Source organism: Dermochelys coriacea, chromosome 14 (genome assembly GCF_009764565.3).
Source record: "Dermochelys coriacea isolate rDerCor1 chromosome 14, rDerCor1.pri.v4, whole genome shotgun sequence".
In the NCBI taxonomy this organism is placed as follows: Eukaryota; Metazoa; Chordata; order Testudines; family Dermochelyidae; genus Dermochelys; species Dermochelys coriacea.
The window spans coordinates 39088227-39108671 of NC_050081.1; the positions used below are offsets into that span (position 1 = coordinate 39088227).

A 20445-nucleotide genomic window follows, 5' to 3' on the forward strand; every position below is an offset into this window, starting at 1 on the left:
GGGAGGCCGGGGGGGCAGAGCCGGGGTTGCGGGCAGACGGGGCGGGAACCCGGGAGGCCGGGGGGGGTTGGGGGCAGGCGGGCGGGGACCCGGGAGGCCGGGGGGGCAGGCGGGGCGGGGACCCGGGAGGCCGGGGGGGCAGAGGGGGGGAGTTGGGGGGCTGGTGCGGGGGCCGGGCCGGGCGCTGGCTGACTCGCCCCCCCCACCGCAGGCAGGGCCGGTACCGGGCCGGCACCTCGGCGGTGCTGAGCGAAGCCGTCGCCCCCCTGCGGCTCCAGCTGCTGGACGAGACGGTGACCGCGATGGACGTCGACTGAGCGCGGCCGGCGCGGGGGGGCCCCGAGGACCCGCCCCCCCCAGGCACGGAACCTCCCGCCCCCCCCCCCCAATAAAGCGGCTGAGCTCGGCGGGTCTCTGGGCTCTGATTGGACCCCGTGGGGCGGGGCGGGGACCCGGGAGGCCGGGGGGGGTTGGGGGCAGGCGGGGCGGGGACCCGGGAGGCCAGGAGGGGGGTTGGGGGCAGGCGGGGCGGGGACCCGGGAGGCCGGGAGGGGGGTTGGGGGCAGGCGGGGCGGGGTCCCGGGAGGCCGGGGGGCAGGCGGGGCGGGGACCCGGGAGGGGGTTGGGGGCAGGCGGGGCGGGGACCCGGGAGGCCGGGGGGGCAGGCGGGGCGGGGACCCGGGAGGCCGGGGGCGGGGTTGGGGGCAGGCGGGGCGGGGACCCGGGAGCCGGGGGCGGGGTTGGGGGCAGGCGGGGCGGGGACCCGGGAGACCGGGAGGGGGGGTTGGGTGCAGACGGGCCGGGGACCCGGGAGGCCGGGGGGGGGGTTGGGGGCAGGCGGGGCGGGGACCCGGGAGGCCGGGAGGGGGTTGGGGGCAGGCGGGGCGGGGACCCGGGAGGCCGGGGGGGCAGGCGGGGCGGGGACCCGGGAGGCCGGGAGGCAGAGGGGGGGAGTTGGGGGGCTGGTGCGGGGGCCGGGCCGGGCGCTGGCTGACTCGCCCCCCCCCCCGCAGGCAGGGCCGGTACCGGTACCGGGCCGGCACCTCGGCGGTGCTGAGCGAAGCCGTCGCCCCCCTGCGGCTCCAGCTGCTGGACGAGACGGTGACCGCGATGGACGTCGACTGAGCGCGGCCGGCGCGGGGGGGCCCCGAGGACCCGCCCCCCCAGGCACGGAACTTCCCGCCCCCCCCCCCCAATAAAGCGGCTGAGCTCGGCCGGTCTCTGGGCTCTGATTGGAACCCGTGGGGCGGGGCGGGGACCCGGGAGGCCGGGGGGGGTTGGGGGCAGGCGGGGCGGGGACCCGGGAGGCCGGGGGCGGGGTTGGGGGCAGACGGGGCGGGGACCCGGGAGGCCGGGAGGGGGGTTGGGGGCAGGCGGGGCGGGGACCCGGGAGGCCGGGGGGCAGGCGGGGCGGGGACCCGGGAGGCCGGGAGGGGGGTTGGGGGCAGGCGGGGCGGGGACCCGGGAGGCCGGGGGCGGGGTTGGGGGCAGACGGAGCGGGGACCCGGGAGGGGGGTGGGGGGCAGACGGGGCGGGGACCCGGGAGGCCGGGGGGGGGGTTGGGGGGCGGGGGGGGCGGGGACCCGGGAGGCCGGGGGGGGGGTTGGGGGCAGACGGGGCGGGGACCCGGGAGGCCGGGAGGGGGGTTGGGGGCAGACGGGGCGGGGACCCGGGAGGCCGGGGGGGGGGGTTGGGGGCAGGCGGGGCGGGGACCCGGGAGGGCAGAGGCGGGGTTGCGGGCAGACGGGGCAGGGACCCGGGAGGCCGGGGGGGGTTGGGGGCAGACGGGGCGGGGATCCGGGAGGCCGGGAGGATGGTTGGGGGGCAGACGGGGCGGGGATCCGGGAGGCCGGGAGGGGGGTTGGGGGCAGACGGGGCGGGGACCCGGGAGGCCGGGGGGGGGGTTGGGGGCAGGCGGGGCGGGGACCCGGGAGGCGGGGGGGGGGGTTGGGGCAGGCGGGGCGGGGACCCGGGAGGCCGGGGGGGCAGAGCCGGGGTTGCGGGCAGACGGGGCGGGGACCCGGGAGGCCGGGAGGGGGGTTGGGGGCAGGCGGGGCGGGGACCCGGGAGGCCGGGGGGGCAGAGGGGGGGAGTTGGGGGGCTGGTGCGGGGGCCGGGCCGGGCGCTGGCTGACTCGCCCCCCCCCCCCGCAGGCAGGGCCGGTACCGGGCCGGCACCTCGGCGGTGCTGAGCGAAGCCGTCGCCCCCCTGCGGCTCCAGCTGCTGGACGAGACGGTGACCGCGATGGACGTCGACTGAGCGCGGCCGGCGCGGGGGGGCCCCGAGGACCCGCCCCCCAGGCACGGAACTTCCCGCCCCCCCCCCAATAAAGCGGCTGAGCTCGGCCGGTCTCTGGGCTCTGATTGGAACCCGTGGGGGCGGGGCGGGGACCCGGGAGGCCGGGGGGGGTTGGGGGCAGGCGGGGCGGGGACCCGGGAGGCCGGGGCGGGGTTGGGGCAGACGGGGCGGGGACCCGGGAGGCCGGGAGGGGGGTTGGGGGCAGGCGGGGCGGGGACCCGGGAGGCCGGGGGGCAGGCGGGGCGGGGACCCGGGAGGCCGGGAGGGGGGTTGGGGGCAGGCGGGGCGGGGACCCGGGAGGCCGGGGGCGGGGTTGGGGGCAGACGGAGCGGGGGAGCCGGGAGGGGGGTGGGGGGCAGACGGGGCGGGGACCGGGAGGCCGGAGGGGGGTTGGGGGCAGGCGGGGCGGGGATCCGGGAGGCCGGGAGGATGTTGGGGGCAGACGGGGCGGGGATCCGGGAGGCCGGGAGGGGGGTTGGGGGCAGACGGGGCGGGGACCCGGGAGGCCGGGGGGGGGGTTGGGGGCAGGCGGGGCGGGGACCCGGGAGGGCAGAGGCGGGGTTGCGGGCAGACGGGGCAGGGACCCGGGAGGCCGGGGGGGTTGGGGGCAGACGGGGCGGGGATCCGGGAGGCCGGGAGGATGGTTGGGGGCAGACGGGGCGGGGATCCGGGAGGCCGGGAGGGGGGTTGGGGGCAGACGGGGCGGGGACCCGGGAGGCCGGGGGGGGGTTGGGGGCGGGGGGGGGGGGGGACCCGGGAGGCGGGGGGGGGGGGGTTGGGGGCAGGCGGGGCGGGGACCCGGGAGGCCGGGGGGGCAGAGCCGGGGTTGCGGGCAGACGGGGCGGGGACCCGGGAGGCCGGGAGGGGGGTTGGGGGCAGACGGGGCGGGGACCCGGGAGGCCGGGAGGGGGTTGGGGGCAGGCGGGGCGGGGACCCGGGAGGCCGGGGGGGCAGGCGGGGCGGGGACCCGGGAGGCCGGGGGGGCAGAGGGGGGGAGTTGGGGGGCTGGTGCGGGGGCCGGGCCGGGCGCTGGCTGACTCGCCCCCCCCACCGCAGGCAGGGCCGGTACCGGGCCGGCACCTCGGCGGTGCTGAGCGAAGCCGTCGCCCCCCTGCGGCTCCAGCTGCTGGACGAGACGGTGACCGCGATGGACGTCGACTGAGCGCGGCCGGCGCGGGGGGGCCCCGAGGACCCGCCCCCCCAGGCACGGAACCTCCCGCCCCCCCCCCCCAATAAAGCGGCTGAGCTCGGCGGGTCTCTGGGCTCTGATTGAACCCCGTGGGGCGGGGCTGTGGGGGGCGGGGCGGGGACCGGCGCAGGGTCGGACGGGCGGTCACGTGACGCCCGGGGGGGAGGGGGACAGGAGTGGGCGGGGCCCGGTCACCCCGGGGGCGGGGCAAGAGCCGGCTCGCGCCCAACGGACGGTGTGTGACGTCGTCGCGCCGTGGACCCCGCCCCATCGTCCGGCTCGCGACAGACCCCGCCCCCCCCGCCCGCCCGCCGCGTCACGTGTCAGCGAGTCCCGCGCTGGGGGCTCTGACGCCCCCCGGCCGGCCGAGCCCTCGACTCACGTGAGCGCTCGCGGACAGAGGGACCATAGAGGCGGGTCCGCCGGCGGCGCAGAGCGGCCGCGTTCGCGGGTTTCCGGTGCGGGCGGCGCCGGAGTTGGAGCGCGCCGGAAGTGACGCCAGGGGGCGGGGCCCCGCGGGAGGTTTGAATCCCAGCGACTCGGAGCCGCCGCCGCCCGGGCAGACGCGGGGAGCCGCCTACGTCGCTGCCGCCGCGGGAACGTCAGCGCGGGGGTTGAGCGCGCGCTGGTGGCGTCACCGAGGCCGGAAGGGGCCCGGGAGGCTTGGTGGGGCCGCTGTGACGTCATCGGCGGGGGAGGGGTGACGTCATTGAGGTGCAGCGCGGGGAGGGAGGTCGTGACGTTATTGCTGCAGCGCGGCGGGGGGGCCCGGACTCCGGGGTTCCCCGCTCACCCCCCCTCTCTCTCCCCCAGGCCGCACCCGCCATGCAGCGCGGCTCCCCCCCGCGGCCCGGCTCCCGCCGCAAGGCCGCCGCCCCCCCGCGCCGCTCCCCCCGCCGGCCCGAGCCGCCCCCCCCCGCGCCGCCGCCCGCCCGGTAAGTGCCTGGGGGCTTACGTCACTCTGCCCCCGCCCGGATCCCCGCCCCCCCTCCCCGGACCATCTCCCCCGCCCCGCCGGGATCCCCGCCCTGAGGACCCCTCGGATCTCCCCTGCCCCCGGAACTGGCCGCAGCCCCCCTAACCCCGTTGCTCCCCCAGGGCTGCGGCGCCGGTACCGGCCCGGGCAGCGGGCGCTGCTGGAGATCCGCAAATTCCAGAAGAGCACGAACCTGCTGATCAGCAAACTGCCCTTCTCCCGCGTGGTGAGCCCCCCCGGGACCCCCCCGCCCCCTTCTGCCGCGTGGCGAGCCCCCCCGGGACCCCCCGCCCCCTTCTCCCGCGTGGCGAGCCCCCCCGGGACCCCCCCGCCCCCTTCTCCCGCGTGGCGAGCCCCCCCGGCCTGGCATCCCCCGTCTCCTTCTCCCGCGTGGCGAGCTCTCCCAGGAGTCCCCCCTGCCCCCTGGAACCCCCCTGCCTCCTTCTCCTGCATGGTGAGCCCCCCCCGGGACCCCCTGCCCCGCCAGGCCACCCTATGCCCCCTGGGACCCCACTGCTCCCCTCTGCCCCATGGACCCCGCAACCCCCCCACCCCCACTCTGCCCCATGGACCCAACCAGCCCAGTATCTCCCTTCCCCTCCCCCCGGTCTGCCCCATGGGCCCAGCAACGTGCCCCCCGGCTCCGCCAGCCTGGTCTCACCCGCTGCCCGTTCCCCAGGTGCGGGAGATCTGCCTGATGTACACCCGGGGCGTGGACTTTCGCTGGCAGGCCATGGCCCTGCTGGCCCTGCAGGAGGTGAGGGGCTGGGGGGCAGAGGGGGTCGAAATGGGCTGGAGAAGGAGGATCCCTGGGGTAGGGGGCCTTGGGGTCTATTGGGCTGCCCCAGCAGTTGCGGGAGGGAGGCGGGGAGTGTCCTGGGGGAGGCGTGCTTTGGGCTGTGGGGGAAGGGATGGTTTGTGGGGCTGTGGGGGCTCCCTCAGGGGGCTGTGGGGGCTCCCCCTGACCTCCCCCTCCCCCCCCCAGGCAGCAGAGGCGTTCCTGGTGCGGCTGCTGGAGGACTCGTATCTCTGCTCCATCCACGCCAAGCGCGTCACCCTCTTCCCCAAGGACATCCAGCTGGCCCGGCGCATCCGCGGCATCCAGGAGGGCTTGGGCTGAGGGGGGCCCCGAGTCTCCCCGGTGCAGCCCCCAGGGCCTGGGCTGAGGGGAGCTGGACCCGCCCTGCGAGCCCCCAGCGCATCGGTGGTGTCCACAACAGGCTGGGTGGAGCAGGGACCAGACCTGGAAACCTCCCCGGGGCCCCCCCAGAACCTCCCTGGGGCCCAACCTGTCCCTGAGCCTCCATCTCACCAACCCCCCTCTGCCCCCCAATCCTCCAGGGAGGTTTTATCTGAGCCCCCCTTTCCCTGCTATTTTTAATCCCCTGATCCCCTCCACAGGGTCCCCCCAGTCTGAGCCTGGGGCCAGGGTACCCCAGGAGTCCTGGGCCTACCAGCTCCGGGCGGTGGGGGGCTGCACAGGGTTTTAACTTCTGATATTAACTTCTCTCCTGCCCCAGAGCCACCCCCCCTCCCCCCCGGTGGAGAGAGGGAGCCACAGCGAAGGGCGTGGGGGCGTGTCTCACCCCCAGTGGGGCTCCTCTGACTAGCACTTACCCCCCAGCCAGGCGCTGTCCCAGGCCCCCATTATGGGGGAGGGGGGCCCCTGGATCGGGGGGGCCGGGCCCGTACGTTGTGTGTATTGTACAAGGCAGCTGCAGTGATGTCAATAAAGTTGGTTTGAAATTGTCCCTATTGTCTCTTGGTTCGCTATGGCCCTGGGGCGACCCCACCTTCAGGGTGCTAGCCCTTCTCGGGGGGGGCTGCTCTCTCTCGGGGGTTAAACCATGGGCCCCACCACCTCCTGGGACCGCACCTCTCAGCCTCCAGCTGCCTGGCTCTGCAGTGGGCCCCTCAGGGAGTCCCCTTGTTCCCCCACCCCCTGTCATGGAGTGTGGGGGAGTCTGGGCCCTGCACCCCTCTTCCTGGGATTCCCCGGGCCTCTCAGCCGGCCAGTAAGTTCCACCACCCAGCCCCAAACTGAAACCGACCCCCCCCCCCCCCAGTCTCCCTTCTCCCCCCCAGCTCCTCCCCCAGCCTTTGTCCAGTTTCACCTGGGTCCAACCCCCCCCAGCTCCAGTCTCCTCCCTCCAGTGGAGTCACCCCCTCTCTCCCACCCCTGCACAGACAGGCCCATCAGAACTAGATGCCATCCCCCGGTCAGTGCACCCCCCTCCCTGCTGCATGTCCCCCCCCCCGCCACACCCCGATCTCCAGCCTGCAGGGACTCTCCTCCAGCCTCACACAGGGGTTAGTGAGCGTCTGGACCCAGCCCTGGCAGGTCCCAGGGGCTCGGGTCTGGCCCCGTCCCCTGAGGCTCTGGCTGCTCCTTGTCCCCTATCCAGTGCCCCCTCCTTCCAGCCGAGCCCCTATATCCCCTTCCCCAACAGCCCCTCCTCCGCCCTTTGTCTTCTTCCCCTGGCAAACAGGTTACCTGGGCCCCCTCTCTCCTGCCGGTTGTTCCCCCACTGGCTCCCAAGATGGCCTGGGCCTCCGGTCCCAGCTGCTGGGCGAGGTCACGCCTGGCCCTCTGCACCAACAAGCCCCCTTCCCCCACCTCCTCACATGCAGCACTGAAGGGAAACTGAGGCACACACTGTGCTCATGCAAAGCACTAAGAAAATCCCCCACTTTGTCACAATTATAAGAACATGAGAATGGCCAGACTGGGTCAGACCAAAGGCCCATCTAGCCCAGTGTCCTGTCTGCCGACAGTGGCCCGTGTCAGGTGCCCCAGAGGGAATGAAGAGACCAGGGCAATTAGCGAGGCAATTCCCAGCTTCCGGCAAACAGAGGCCGGGGACACCATCCCTGCCCATCCTGGCTAATAGCCATTGATAGACCTGTCCTCCATGAACTTATCTAGTTCTTTTTTGAACCATGTTATAGTCTTGGCCTTCACAACATCCTCTGGCAAGGAGTTCCACAGGTTGACCGTGCGTTGTGTGAAGAAAAGCTTCCTTTTATTCGTTTTAAACCTGCTGCTGATTCATTTCATTGGGTGACCCCCTAGTTCATGTGTTATGAGAAGGGGTCAATAACGTGACCTTATTGACTTTCTCCAGACCCGTTATGATTTTATGGGCCTCGATCCTACCCCCCCTTAGGTGTCTCTTTTCCAACTGATAAGTCCCATTAATTAAAAAAGTCTTATCGACCTCTCCTCGTAGGGCGGCTGCTCCATCCCCCTAATCATTTTTGTTGCCCGTTTGTGGCACTTTTCCCAATTCCAATAGATCCTTTTGGAGACGGGGCGACCAGATCTGCGCGCAGTATTCAAGCTGCGCACGTCCCATGGATTTCTGGAGAGGCAGCGGGATATTCTCTGTCCCTTTCCAGTGGTTCCCAGCTTTCTGTTCAGGGTTTTGGCTGCACGTTGAGTGGGTGATTTCAGAGAACTCTCCACGGTGACTCCAAGCTCTTTCTTGAGGGGTAACTGCTAATTCAGCCCCCGTCATTTGATGCGTTGAGTGGGGATGATGTTTTCCAGCTGCCCCGTCACCCGGGTTTGGGGGACCCCGTTGCAGCTCTTTGCAGTCCCCCGGGATGTAACTAGCCTGAGTAGTTTTGTATCCTCTGTAAATTTTGTCACCTCACTGTTTACCCCTTTTTATTGTTGCAGTGGGGTGGGCTGGGTAGGAGGGAGGTGGGGAGCCTGCTCAGGGAGGGGGCAGCAGCTGGGGGAGGGGATCCTGGAACCCACCCCCGTCCCTGCCATTTTGCCTCTGGGCCTCTTTATCTCCCAATTTAAACAAGTATTTTGAAACCCCCTGGGTGTGTGTGTCCGTGACCCCCCCCGCCCGAGCACCTGCTGATGGATGGGACCCCCCCTGCTGTTCCCATGGTGACCGGGGTCCCCCAGAGTCAAGGGTGGAGGGTGACGCGCTAGGATGATTTGTGCTGACAGTGCCTCAAGGTTGGGACTGGCTTCCTGGACTGGTTACAGAGCCCCCTCCCCCGGCTGGCTGTGGGGTGGGGCTGGGGGCTGGTTACACGGAGTCCCCGGCACCGGCCCCGGGATGCGGCTGGCTCTGGGGTGGGGCTGGGGGCTGGTTACACGGAGCCCCCTCCCCCGGCGCCGGGACGCGGCTGGCTCTGGGGTGGGGCTGGGGGCTGGTTACATGGAGCCCCCTCCCCCGGCACCGGGACGCGGCTGGCTCTGGGGTGGGGCTGGGGGCTGGTTACACGGAGTCCCCGGCGCTGGGACGCGGCTGGCTCTGGGGTGGGGCTGGGGGCTGGTTACACGAGGGACACCAGAAAGAGCCCCATGCCGCGGGGGACGTTTATTTAATCCCATCCTGCCCCCCAATACCCACCCCCCCAAATTGCTTCTTGCATTTTTATCCTTTCGATCCTGCCCAAGCGAGCCCCCTGGCAGCTGCCCAGCTGTGGGCAGGGAACGGGTCCTAGGCGTGAACGGATCCAGAATAAACCAGATCTTGCTCGTGCCATGTACATGCCCCGGGACTCCGGTTCGAACCCCTGCCGTGCCGCCCGTCAGAGCAATCGGTCACCAGGAAACCTGCGAGAGATTTTGTGGGTTCCCAAAATTCCCAGAGGCTGGTTTCTGCCTATTCAACGCCCTCCACAGTAAAGTGCCAGGGACCCACGCCCGGTATTATGTCAGTGGGACCCCCAGACCCCGGCCCACTGCCGGGCTCTGACCTCAAGTTAATGAAAACGAAGTTACCCAGAAGTCACTTCTGAGCCCCAGGGCTGGGCTAGCAGGGGACTGCGGGTCAGGAGTGAGGGGCACAGGGGGGCCGGGTGGGGAGTGAGGGGGGCCGTGGGTCGGGAGTGAGGGGCACTGGGGGGGCTGTGGGACGGGAGTGAGGGGTGCCAGCGAAGAGGGGGACTGGGGGTTGGGAGTGAGGGGCACTGGGGGGCCGGGGGTCGGGAGTGAGGGGTGCCGGCGAAGCGGGGGACTGGGGGTTGGGAGTGAGGGGCACTGGGGGGCCGGGTGGGGAGTGAGGGGGGCCGTGGGTCGGGAGTGAGGGGCACTGGGGGGCCGGGTCGGGAGTGAGGGGCGCCCTGCGTCACGCCTGTCTCTCCAAGGCCCCGTGACGAACGGCTCTGGGGCTTTATATCCCGCCCGCGCCCCGAGGCCCCAGCCATGCTGACAGCCGCCCTGCTCCTACTGCTGGTGCTGCTGGCCCTGGCCGTGCTGGGGGGCCGACGTGGGGCTTGCAGGGGGGGCGGCTTGAGTGCCCTGCCCGGCCCCTGGGCCCTGCCCCTGGTGGGGGGGCTGCCCCACATGCTGCACCCCGAGCTGCCCCTGCACCTGCTGGAGCTTGCCCGGCGCTACGGGCCTGTCTACCGGCTCCGCTTCGGGGCCAAGGGTGAGCGGGGCTGGGGCCCCCCTGCTGGAACCCTCTGGGGCCTCCCTTCCCCCCTGTGCCCTGGCCCCTCCCCCACTTGGCCCCCCCCTTTCCCCATGTGCCCAGGCCAGGGCCCCCCCCGCCTCCTTCCTTCTCCCCACTGGGCCCCCCTTCCCCCATGTGTCCTGCCCAGGGGCCCCTCCCCCCATGGCCTCCCCCTTTTGCCCACGGGCCCTGGCTGGGTGCCCCCAGCTTGTTCCCTCCCTGCTCTGACCTGGCCGGGGTCCCCCTATTAACCCCAGCCTCCCCCCAGTTGTGTGTCCCTGCTAGAGGCGGGGGGGGGAAGGGTTAAAACCACAGCTGACCCCCCCCGGCGTGTGTGCCCCCAGACGTGGTGGTGCTGAACAGCGTGGACTCCATCCGCCAGGCCCTGACCCAGAAATGGTTCGATTTCGCCGGGCGCCCCTCCAGCTTCGTTGGTAATGGGGGGCTGGGGACTGAGGGGGTTGGGGGCTGTGGGATGACGGTGGGGGATGTGTTGCCAGAGGACTTTGGGGGGCTGTTCATGAAGCTATCTGGGGGGGATCAGCCCTCCTCCAGCTCTCTGAGCTCCGACTCTCCTGGGTCCTGCCATCAGTAGGGTCCAGAGTTAATGCTGGGACGGGATGGGGATAGGTCCCGGGGGCTTGGGTGAGGGTGGGGGTGTCTCTCCCAGCCGGTCACTAACCCTCCCCCCCCCCCCCCGCAGCGGATCTCATCTCCCTGGGGGGCCATGATCTGTCCCTGGGTGACTTCACCCCCGGCTGGCGGTTGCAGCGCAAAGTGGCTCACTCCGCCCTGGCCCGCGCCCAGCGCCTCCAGCTGGACCCAGTGCTGGGGGTGCAGGCGGCCGCGCTCTGCCAGGTGAGGGCCCCCTTCGCCCCGGGGACCCCCCTAACCCCAGGGCCCCCCAGGACCCCCAGCCCCAGGGAACTCCCACCCCCCTTTACCTCCTGGGACTCCCCGGGTTCTGCCTAACTCCAGGGAACTCCCATCCCCCTTCATCCCAGGGATCCCCTTACCCCTGGGGCCCCCCGGGGACCCCTAACCCCAGGGAACTCCCACTCCCCATAGGGAACGTCTTCATCCCAGACACTCCTCGGGGACCCTCCACCCAGGGGACCCCGCAGGGACTCCTCTAACCCCAGGGAATGTCCACCCCCCAGAGGGACCCTCTTCATCCCAGGGATCCCGGGGACCGCCCCGGGGACCTGCCTAACCCCAGGGAAATGCCACAGCCCAAAGGGACCCCCTTCACCCTTGGGAACCCCCACCCCTCCCCCTCCCGTGGGCACTCGCCCTAAGGAAACCCCCCAACAGGGACCCCCATGACATCTCACTTCCCACCCGGGCCTGGAACCCGGATCTCCCCTGCCCCCCGTCCCCCCCCGGGGATCCGCCTTGTCCTGGACCCAGGGACTCGGGGGGTGCTGGACCCCCTTGACCTCTCTCTGCCCCCCAGGTTTTCCGTAGCTATGGGGGGGCCGCTGTGGACGTGGCCGAAGATTTCTCGCTGCAGACCTGTCGCACCATCTGTGCTATGGCCTTCGGACCCATGGTGAGCCCAGGGTGGGGACCCAGGCGTCCGGGACGGGGAGTGCACCCCCGGGGACCCAGGCGTCCGGGGAGGCGGGGGACGGAGCGCACCCCCAGGGAACCCAGGCGTCCGGGGAGGCGGGGGACGGAGCGCACCCCGGGGACCCAGGCGTCCGGGGAGGCGGGGGACGGAGCGCACCCCCAGGGAACCCAGGCGTCCGGGGAGGCGGGGGACGGAGCGCACCCCGGGGACCCAGGCGTCCGGGGAGGCGGGGGACGGAGCGCACCCCCAGGGAACCCAGGCGTCCGGGGAGGCGGGGGACGGAGAGCACCCCGGGGACCCAGGCGTCCGGGGAGGCGGGGTACGGAGCGCATCCCTAGGGGACTCAGGCGTCCAGGGAGGCGGGGGACGGAGCGCACCCCGGGGACCCAGGCGTCCGGGGAGGCGGGGGACGGAGCGCATCCCTAGGGGACTCAGGCGTCCGGGGAGGCGGAGGACGGAACGCACCCCCAGGGAACCCAGGCGTCCGGGGAGGCGGGGCAGGGCCCCCTGGCGCCCAGCCTGGGCCGGGGGGATTTGGGGGGCTCCGTCCCGCTCCCTCCCCGCAGATGCCGGACGCCGCCGCCATCCAGGACATCCACGACTGTATCACGGAGCTGGTGGCGCTGTGGGGCCGGGGCGCTGTGCGGGCGCTGGACGCGCTGCCCCTGCTGAGGGTGAGGGGGCGGGGGGGGGGCAGCAGGGGACGGGGGCGCTGTGGGGCGGGGAGGGGGGTGTCGCTGTGGGGGCCGGCGGGGGGCGCTGTGGGGCGGGGAGTTGTGCTGTGGGGTGGAGGGGGGGAGCTGTAGGGAGCGGGGGAACTGTGGGGCGGGGAGGGGGGTGTCGCTGTGGGGGCCGGCGGGGGGCGCTGTGGGGCGGCGCTTTCCGCGGGGGCCAGAAGGGAGCGGGGGCGCTGTGGGGGGCCAGCAGGGGGCGCCGGAATCTCAGTCTCGGGGTCCCCCCAGGTCTTCCCCAGCGGGGCCCTGCGGCGGCTCCTGCTCCAGGTGCGGTTCCGAGACGCCTTCGTCCGGGCCCAGATCCAGCGGCACCAGGTGGGGGTCTCTGGGGCAGGGGTGGGAGTCGGGGTGGTGTATGGAGTCGGGTTCTCTGGGGTACAGGGTGGAGGGTCCGCGGGGCGGGGTTTGGGCATCGAGGTGCAGGGTCTCTGGGGCGGGGGTGCAGGGTCCCTAGTGTGGAGTTTGGGGGTCCCCATTCCCTTCCCTTCCCTCACCCCCACGTCCCCCCAGGAGTCGCTGCGCCCCGAGTGCGCCCGGGACATGGTGGATCACATGCTGCAGCTGCTGGAAGAGCGACGGGGGGCGGGGGCCGGGGCCGGGGGGGACCCCACGGCCGAGGGGGGCCTCACCCCGGAGCACGTTCACATGGCGCTCGTCGACCTCTTCATCGGGGGCACCGAGACCACGGCCGCCCTGCTCACCTGGGCTGTGGCCTTCCTGCTGCACCACCCCCAGGTGAGCCCCGAACCCCCAAACCTCCCCATACCCCCAAAGCTCCCTGTACTTCCTGACCCCCACGGCCGCCCTGCTCACCTGGGCTGTGGCCTTCCTGCTACACCACGCCCAGGTGAGCCCCGAACCCCCAAACCCCTGTATCCCCAAACCTCCCTGTACCCCCTGACCCCCCACAGCCACCCTGCTCACCTGGGCTCTGGCCTTCCTGCTACACCATGCCCAGGTGAGCCCCGAACCCCCATGCCTCCCCATACCCCCAAAGCTCCCTGTACCCCTTGACCCCCCACGGCCACCCTGCTCACCTGGGCTGTGGCCTTCCTGCTACACCACCCCCAGGTGAGCCCTGAACCCCCAAACCCCTGTACCCCCAAACCTCCCTGTACCCCCTGACCCCCCACGGCCACCCTGCTCACCTGGGCTGTGGCCTTCCTGCTGCACCATGCCCAGGTGAGCCCCAAACCCCTGTACCCCCAAACCTCCCCATACTCCCAAAGCTCCCCGTACCCCCTGATCCTCCACTGCCACCCTGCTCACCTGGGCTGTGGCCTTCCTACTGTACCACCCCATGTGCGCCTCCAAACCCCTGTACCTCCGACCCTCATACCCCCAGTACCTCCCCACCGATCTGCCCTCCCAAACTCCTGCCCCATGACTGCCCTGCTTGTCCGTGGGTGTCCCCAGGGCTTGTTGGGGGTGTGGACAAGGGACTCAGTGGTTGGGGGGCTGGTGTCTTGAGGGAGGGGTTTGGGGGTCTCTGTGGGTGACCGTAACCAAGTCCCATTGCTCCTTGCCTCAGTTTCCCCGTTTGTACAGCAGGCAGGACCATCCTCCCCCCCCATAAAGCACTGCGTGATCCCTGATGGGGGGGGTCAGTGTCTATGGGGGGGCTCTATGGAGGGGTGAGCGTCCATGGGGTCCCCCCACAGGTCCAGGATGGGATCCACACGGAGCTGCAGAGGGTGCTGGGCCCCGAGCGCCTCCCCAGCTATGGGGACCGGGACCGACTGCCCCTGCTCAGCGCCACCATCTCCGAGACGCTCCGCTTGCGCCCCGTGGCGCCCCTCGCCCTGCCCCACAGCACCACGCGGGACACCAGGTACCCCTCGCCCACCCTGCCCCACAGCACCATGGGGACACCGGTATCCCTCCCCCGCCCTGCCCCACAGCACCACGTGGGACACCAGGTACTCCTCCCCTCCCCTGCCCCAAGGCTCCCCTCCCCGCCCTACCCTGCCCCATGGCTTCCCTGCCCCCATCCCCCACCCTGCCCCATAGCACCACACGGGACACCAGGTACCCCGCCCTGCCCCACGGCCTGCCCCACAGCACCATGTGGGACACCAGGTACCCCTCCCCCTCCCTGCCCCACGGCCCCCATCCCTGCCCTGCCCCCATCCCCCACCCTGCCCCACAGCACCACGGGGGACACCAGGTACCCCTCTCCCGCCGTGCCCCATGGTCTGCCCCACAGCACTATGGGGGGACACCAGGCACATGCTCCTTCTCCAATCTGACACCTCCCCCCTCCCTGCAGCCTCTCGGGCTTCACCATCCCCAAGGGCACCACCGTGATCCCCAACCTCTTCGCCGCCCACCACGACGAGGGCACCTGGAGCCACCCCCTGGAGTTCAGGCCAGGTACGGCCCCCCCCCCTTGCCCCCGCAGCTTCTCCTGAGCCCCTCCCCCAGCTACGGGGCAGGGTGCTGAGCCACCCCCTGAACGCCTGGATCTCTGATTCTCATGGGGGCTGGGCGTCGACCCTCCTTCCGAATGCCTTGATCCCTGGCTCTCATGGGGGGGCTGGGGGCTGACCCCACCTGGATGCCTGGTCCTTGTCTTTCATTGGCACTGGGGGCTGACCTTCCCCCACACAACTGGGTCTCCGACTCTCTCATTGGGGGCGGGGGGGGGCGGTGCCCGGACCCCTGGGTCCCGGCTGATGGCTCTCTCCCACTCCCGCAGAGCGGTTTCTGGAGGCGGACGACCCCCGGCTGGCCCAGCGCAACCTGCTGCCCTTCAGCTGTGGGGCTCGGGCCTGCCTGGGGGAGACGCTGGCCCGGGCCGAGATCTTCGTCTTCCTCGGGCACGTCCTGCGCGAGTTCCGGCTGGAGCCACCTGCTCCCGGCGCCCTCCCGTCCCTGCGGGGCCTGTACGGCACCGTGGTGCGCTGCCCACCCTTCCGCGTCCGTGTCCTGTCCCGGGGGCCCCTCCCCGAGCCCCCCGAACCCCTAGTGACTCCATAGCCCCCCCTGGAGCCCTTCCGGGTCCGTGTCCTGCCCTGGGGGCCCGTCCCCGAGCCCCTAGTGAACCCATAGCTCCCATTGCTGCCCTTAACCCCCCCGCCACCCCTGGGGCCCCTGCTGAGCCTCCTGTGACACCCTGCACCTCAAAGCAGCGCCCTGTGCCCCCGTATCCATCATTCCCCCGGGGCTCTGCTGTCTCACACACAGCCCCCGTGTGACGTGTCGTGTGAAACCCGTGAGGTGCTGAGACCCGCTGGCCTGTTCCAGCGTGGGCCACGTTGGGGTGCAGGGAGTTGTGAGCTGCTGCTGCTGTGGGGGGGTTACTGGGACCGGCGGTGAGCCCCCCCCAGGCGGGCGCTCCTCGACCCTGAGGGCTGCCCGAGCCCCATGCACCGGGGCTGCTCTGCTCTGCGACCCGGGTGCACAAGGCCATGCCGGGGGATCGCCCGGCCCCGGGACTCAGCAAAGCCCATCTGCACGTCTGGGCAAGTGTCTTCAGCACAGGGGCCGAGGGTAGAAACGCGGGGGGGGGCCTCCTGCGTTGGCCTTTCTCCTCCCCCCCCACACGGCCGCTGGGAAGATGAAGACACTGACTGAGGAGACTGGCCCCAGGCTGCAGGGAGAGGCCCGGGGGTTACGAATGTAACATCCCGTGGGGGGAGGAAACAGCTGAGCCAAACCCGCCCGCGAGGAGGTGTCAGCTTTAGCCGGTGCGCTCACTGGGCATTCGCTTCGGTAACGAGCTCGGCCCCACGGTGCCTCCCACGCTAATCACCTCCCGGCTAGCTCTGGAGTTAATAAACCTGGGTTCTATTGTCCCTAAAATGGGGTTTGCGCCGCGCGCTCGGGGGCTCCCCTCCGGTACAAAGGCTGGGGCGGGTCCTCCCCACAGCGAGGTGAGCTGGAGCGTGAAGGGGGCCCAGGGGTGCCACACAGCACCCCAGGGATCCTGTCACATCTCCCTGAACCCCCAAGTGACCCCGTAACTCCCAGTAACCTCCCCACAGCCCCAACCACCATCCCGCCAGTGACACCAGGTCTCCAAGTGACCCTCTTGCCATCCTGAACCCCCCACTGATCCACCACTGCAGTGAGCCCCCAACCCCCCTTGTACTCTGTGCCCCAGGGACCCCTCCAAGCCCCTCATATCCCCCCCTCCTGCATCCCTCCAGGTCATGGGGAGCCTCCACCCCACACCTGTCCCTGGCCCCAACAGTTTCTCATTCACTGGGGGGTTTTTGTAACATTTTCAGCTGTTTTTTTTTAATATATAAACTATATCACTCAATAGACTCTGAACAGCCCCCTGCAAACCCCCTTAACTCTGCCCCCCTGGTTTCCCTGCAAACCCCCTTAACTCTGCCCTCCCCAAGGTCCTCGCCCATCTGGGCCGTTTCAGTCAGAATAAAGGTGCTTTGGGTCCATCCATCTCCGTTGCTCCACCACAGATGGGGTCCCTGCTTGCTCCCTTGTCTCCCCACAGGCCCCCGCTTCTAAGTGGGGAGGTGATGGGAGCCCCAGAGGAGCTGGGGGTTAGGACTCCTGGGTTCCATCTGCCCTGCCCCCCCACCAGGCTGGATTGGGGTGGCCCCTTGGGGCTGGGCCTGCTGCACAGACCCCCCACCTTCACTGTGGGAAGCAGGGACCCCCCCGGGGTGTGTAGGAGGGGCTAGGTGAGGGGAGGGAATTAAGCATTGGGGGCTCTGTGGGGGAGGGGGGTCTCATGGGGGGTGGAAGGGCCTCATGGGGGGGTCTCCTCGTGATGCCCCGGCTCCCCCTGGTGGCTCCCGGCAGTGCTGCGGTCTCGCTCGCTCGCTCGCTCTCCCTCCCTCCCTCCCTCTCGCGTCTGTCTGTCCGTCCGTCCAGCTCAGCCCCGCCGTGGCCGCAGCTTCATCTCGGTGAAGGGGATGGAGAACTCGAAGCCTTTCCAGTTAAACCAGTTCACGCCCTGGGGGGGGCAGAAATGGGGGGTGAGAGACCCCCCAGCACTGACCCCCTCAGCAACTTCTGTAATAGTGCTAAGTGCAATCCATGACTCAGTTTCCCAACTGGCTTGGACTTGCTGGATGGGAAGGAGTTAATTTCCTGCCCTGGGATGGGCCAACCCAGGAGTCCTGGCTCCCAGTCCACACCCCTGCTCTCCCCACCAGCCCCCCCAGAGCCAGGAGAGAACCCAGGCATCCTGCCCCCCGCAGCGGGGAGAGAACCCAGGCGTCCGGGCGGGCCGTACCTGGTGGTCCTGGCGGCTGCTGTAGAGCCCGTTGAGGTTGGCGTAGTGGCAGTTGCGGTACCACCAGGCCCCGCGGTAGGACACTGCACAGGGGATCAGCAGCCGGTTGGGGTCCCGGTCCCGGGTGGAGAAGACGCTGCCCGAGTGGTAGCTCAGCGCATCACCTGGGAGGAGGGCAGGGGGTGAGGGGGGGCTGTGGGGGGACAGCACCCCTCCCCCAACCACTCCTGGGGATTGGACCCCCCTGCTGTCCTCCCCATTCCCCACCCAGCCCCCCTGGGGTACAGACACCCCCATTCACTGACCCCCCCAACATAGCAACCCCCCCACTGTCCACCCAGAGCCCCTGGGGCACAGACCCCCCCCGACCTCCCAACATAGCAACTCCCACTGCTCCTGTAGCCCCCCTGGGACACAGACACCCCCCAGCCCCTATCCATGCCCCCCGGGACACAGACCCTCCATCCACTGACCCCCCCGACATAGCAACTCCCACTGTCCCCCATCCCTCCCAGGACACAGACCCCCCAATCCACTGACCCCCGACATAGCAACCCCCTGCTGTCCCCCATCCATCCTCGTCCTCTGCCTCCCCACCAGCACCCCCCATCATGATCCCCCCTTTCTTCCCCATTGGCTACCCTCGCCTCCCTTTCACCTGTGTCCCCCCAGCCATCCCTTAGCCCTCACCGGCCGTGCCGCGGTAGCCGTCCAGGTGGAGGCGGTAGTGCTCGCTGGGGGGGTCGACCCGGAACCGCTGGTACCGGGCGTAGGCAGCCTCGGTGCCGGCCCGAAGATCCACCCACAGCTCCTGCTCCGCCGCAGCCGTCAGCTGGTGCAGCGCGTCGTTACCTGGGGGCAGGACACCTGGGTTCTCTCCCGGCTCTGGGGGGAGGGGGGCTCACAGGGCCCCCCGGACGCCTGGGTTCTCTCCCTGCTCCGCCAGGGGGCAGCCCGGACGCCTGGGTTCTCTCCTGGCTCTGGGGGGAGTGGGGCTCAGGGGGGATCGCAGGGCAGCCTGGATGCCTGGGTTCTCTCCCGGCTTTGGGGGGAGTAGAGGGGGGATCGCAGGGCTGCCCGGACGCCTGGGTTCTCTCCCTGCTCCGCCAGGGGGCAGCATCGATGCCTGGGTTCTCTCCCGGCTCTGGGGGGAGGAGGGTCAGGGGGAGATCGCAGGGCCACCCGGATGCCTGGGTTCTCTCCCTGCTCTGCCAGGGGGTAGCCCGGATGCCTGGGTTCTCTCCCGGCTCTGGGGGGAGGAGCGTTGGGGGGGGATCGCAGGGCCACCCGGATGCCTGGGTTCTCTCCCTGCTCCGCCAGGGGGCAGTCCGGACGCCTGGTTTCTCTCCCGGCTCTGGGGGGAGGAGGGTCGGGGGGGGATCGCAGGGCCGCCCGGATGCCCGGGTTCTCTCCCGGCTCTGGGGGGAGTGGGGCCTCAGGGGGGATCGCAGGGCAGCCCGGATGCCTGGGTTCTCTCCCTACTCTGCCAGGGGGTAGCCCGGATGCCTGGGTTCTCTCCCGGCTCTGGGGGGAGGAGGGTCGGGGGGAGATCGCAGGGCCACCCGGATGCCTGGGTTCTCTCTCTGCTCCGTTCTCTCTCTGCTCCGCCAGGGGGCAGTCCGGATGCCTGGTTTCTCTCCCGGCTCTGGGGGGAGGAGGGTCGGGGGGGGATCGCAGGGCCGCCTGGACGCCCGGGTTCTCTCCCGGCTCTGGGGGGAGTGAGGGGTCGGGGGGATCGCAGGGCCGCCCGGACGCCTGGGTTCTCTCCCTCACCCAGCCAGAACTCCCGGGACAGGTTCCCGAAGCCCCGGGCGTAGTCCTGCCAGTCTCGCCAGAAATCCGTCTCGCCGTTCATGCGGCGCTGGAACACCTGGGGGAGTCGGGGGGGGTCAGAGACAGACACTTGGCCCCACTGCCTCCATGGGGCGGGTGTGTCCCCCGCCCCGCAGGCCGCGCTGCCCCAGCCCCGCACTCACCAGCCAGCCGCCCCCGTCGGTCTCCATGTCGCAGTACACCTGCAGGGGGCGCTGCCTGTCGCCCCCCAGGTAGATGGTCACCTCGCGGGAGGGGCCGGGCCCGTTCAGCTGCTCCTCCACGCAGTCCCGGGGGAAGGGGTAGGTCAGCCAGACTGAGGAGAGGCGAGAATGGAACCCAGGAGTCCAGGATCCCAGCCCCACCCGCTGCAACCGCTAGACCCCACTCCGCTCCCAGAGCCGGGGAGAGAACCCAGGCGTCCTGGCTCCCAGCCCCCCTGCTCTAACCCACCAGCCCCCGCTCCCCTCCCCGAGCCAGGAGAGAACCCAGGAGTCCGGGATCTCAGCCGCCCTGCTGAAACCACCCACTAGCCCCCCCTCCCCAGGCCCTCATCCCCCAAGCCAGGCTAGAACCCAGGCGTCCTGCAGCTCACCGGTGTTGAAGGAGGTGGCAATGGGGGTGCTGGGGAGGCCCCCCCGGATCGCCTGCACCCGGACCTGGTAGCGGCTCGACGGGGTTAGGTTGCTCAGCTGGTAGGAGGCAGCATCTGAGCCCAAGGGGATCTCCTGGGGGGAGAGGGAGTGAGGGGGGGTGATGGGCCGGAGGGAGTGGGGGAGGGGCAGGGAGCAGTGCTGGGGCTGTGGGGCGATCTGGGGGGGACTTCTGGCTCCACAGACGCGGATGTGCGGGGAGAGGGTGGAGAGCAGGGAGGGGTGTTGGGGGAGCTGTGGCAAGGGTTGGGGAGGGAACGGGGGGGCTGTAGGGGGGGCTGGGGGCTGAGCAGGCAGGGGCTGGGGGTCCGGATACCTGCGTTTGGCCGGAGGGCGTCTCGTAGCTGAGCAGGTAGCCAGCGGGGGGGACGCGTGGAGGGGTCCAGGAGAGCCGGGCGCTGCGGGGGGTCACGTCAGTGGCTTGCAGGTCCCGGGGGGCATCCAGCCCTGGGGGAGGGGAGAGTGAAACAGGGACCCCCCCCGACCTCCTCCCGCCACCCCCACTCCTTTCTCCACCCCAACATCCCCCCTCCCCTCACTGCTTCCCCCACCCCTCCCCGCGACCCTCCTCCCCCATC

At 71.1% G+C, this 20445-nt stretch overlaps 3 protein-coding genes across 4 annotated transcripts in view; 2 read left to right on the plus strand and 1 right to left on the minus strand.

Annotated features, from left to right (window-relative positions):
• Positions 1–3445: 3445 nt before the first annotated feature.
• CENPA (centromere protein A) lies at positions 3446–6214 on the plus strand. The gene is made up of 6 exons (XM_043497493.1): positions 3446–3451; positions 3990–4201; positions 4301–4422; positions 4586–4689; positions 5143–5220; positions 5449–6214. Exons 1-6 carry the CDS (start codon positions 3446–3448, stop codon positions 5581–5583), a joined length of 657 nt encoding a protein of 218 aa, XP_043353428.1. The 3' UTR covers positions 5584–6214.
• Positions 6215–9764: 3550 nt separating this feature from the next.
• Positions 9765–16531, plus strand: LOC119842680 (steroid 21-hydroxylase). 2 transcript variants are annotated; one of them, XM_038371073.2, is made up of 10 exons: positions 9766–9862; positions 10231–10320; positions 10590–10744; positions 11343–11438; positions 12026–12133; positions 12422–12508; positions 12704–12928; positions 13855–14024; positions 14463–14566; positions 14892–15198. In XM_038371073.2, exons 1-10 carry the CDS (start codon positions 9778–9780, stop codon positions 15170–15172), a joined length of 1401 nt encoding a protein of 466 aa, XP_038227001.2. In that variant the 5' UTR covers positions 9766–9777; the 3' UTR covers positions 15173–15198. The 2 variants fall into 2 exon arrangements, with proteins under 2 accessions (XP_043353149.1, XP_038227001.2); XM_043497214.1 differs by lacking the exon at positions 13855–14024 and having other exon boundaries at positions 9765–9862; positions 14892–16531.
• A 99-nt stretch (positions 16532–16630) lies between these two features.
• Positions 16631–20445, minus strand: part of TNXB (tenascin XB) — a 59511-nt gene continuing 55696 nt past the window's right edge. The window contains exons 38-44 of the mRNA XM_043497179.1: positions 20184–20314; positions 19810–19942; positions 19379–19530; positions 19176–19272; positions 18093–18254; positions 17403–17566; positions 16631–17120 (exon numbers count right to left, since the gene is read on the minus strand). Of these exons, the coding sequence (XP_043353114.1) occupies positions 17040–17120; positions 17403–17566; positions 18093–18254; positions 19176–19272; positions 19379–19530; positions 19810–19942; positions 20184–20314 (920 nt within the window). The 3' untranslated portion in view covers positions 16631–17039. The remainder of the gene's footprint in view (positions 17121–17402; positions 17567–18092; positions 18255–19175; positions 19273–19378; positions 19531–19809; positions 19943–20183; positions 20315–20445) is intronic.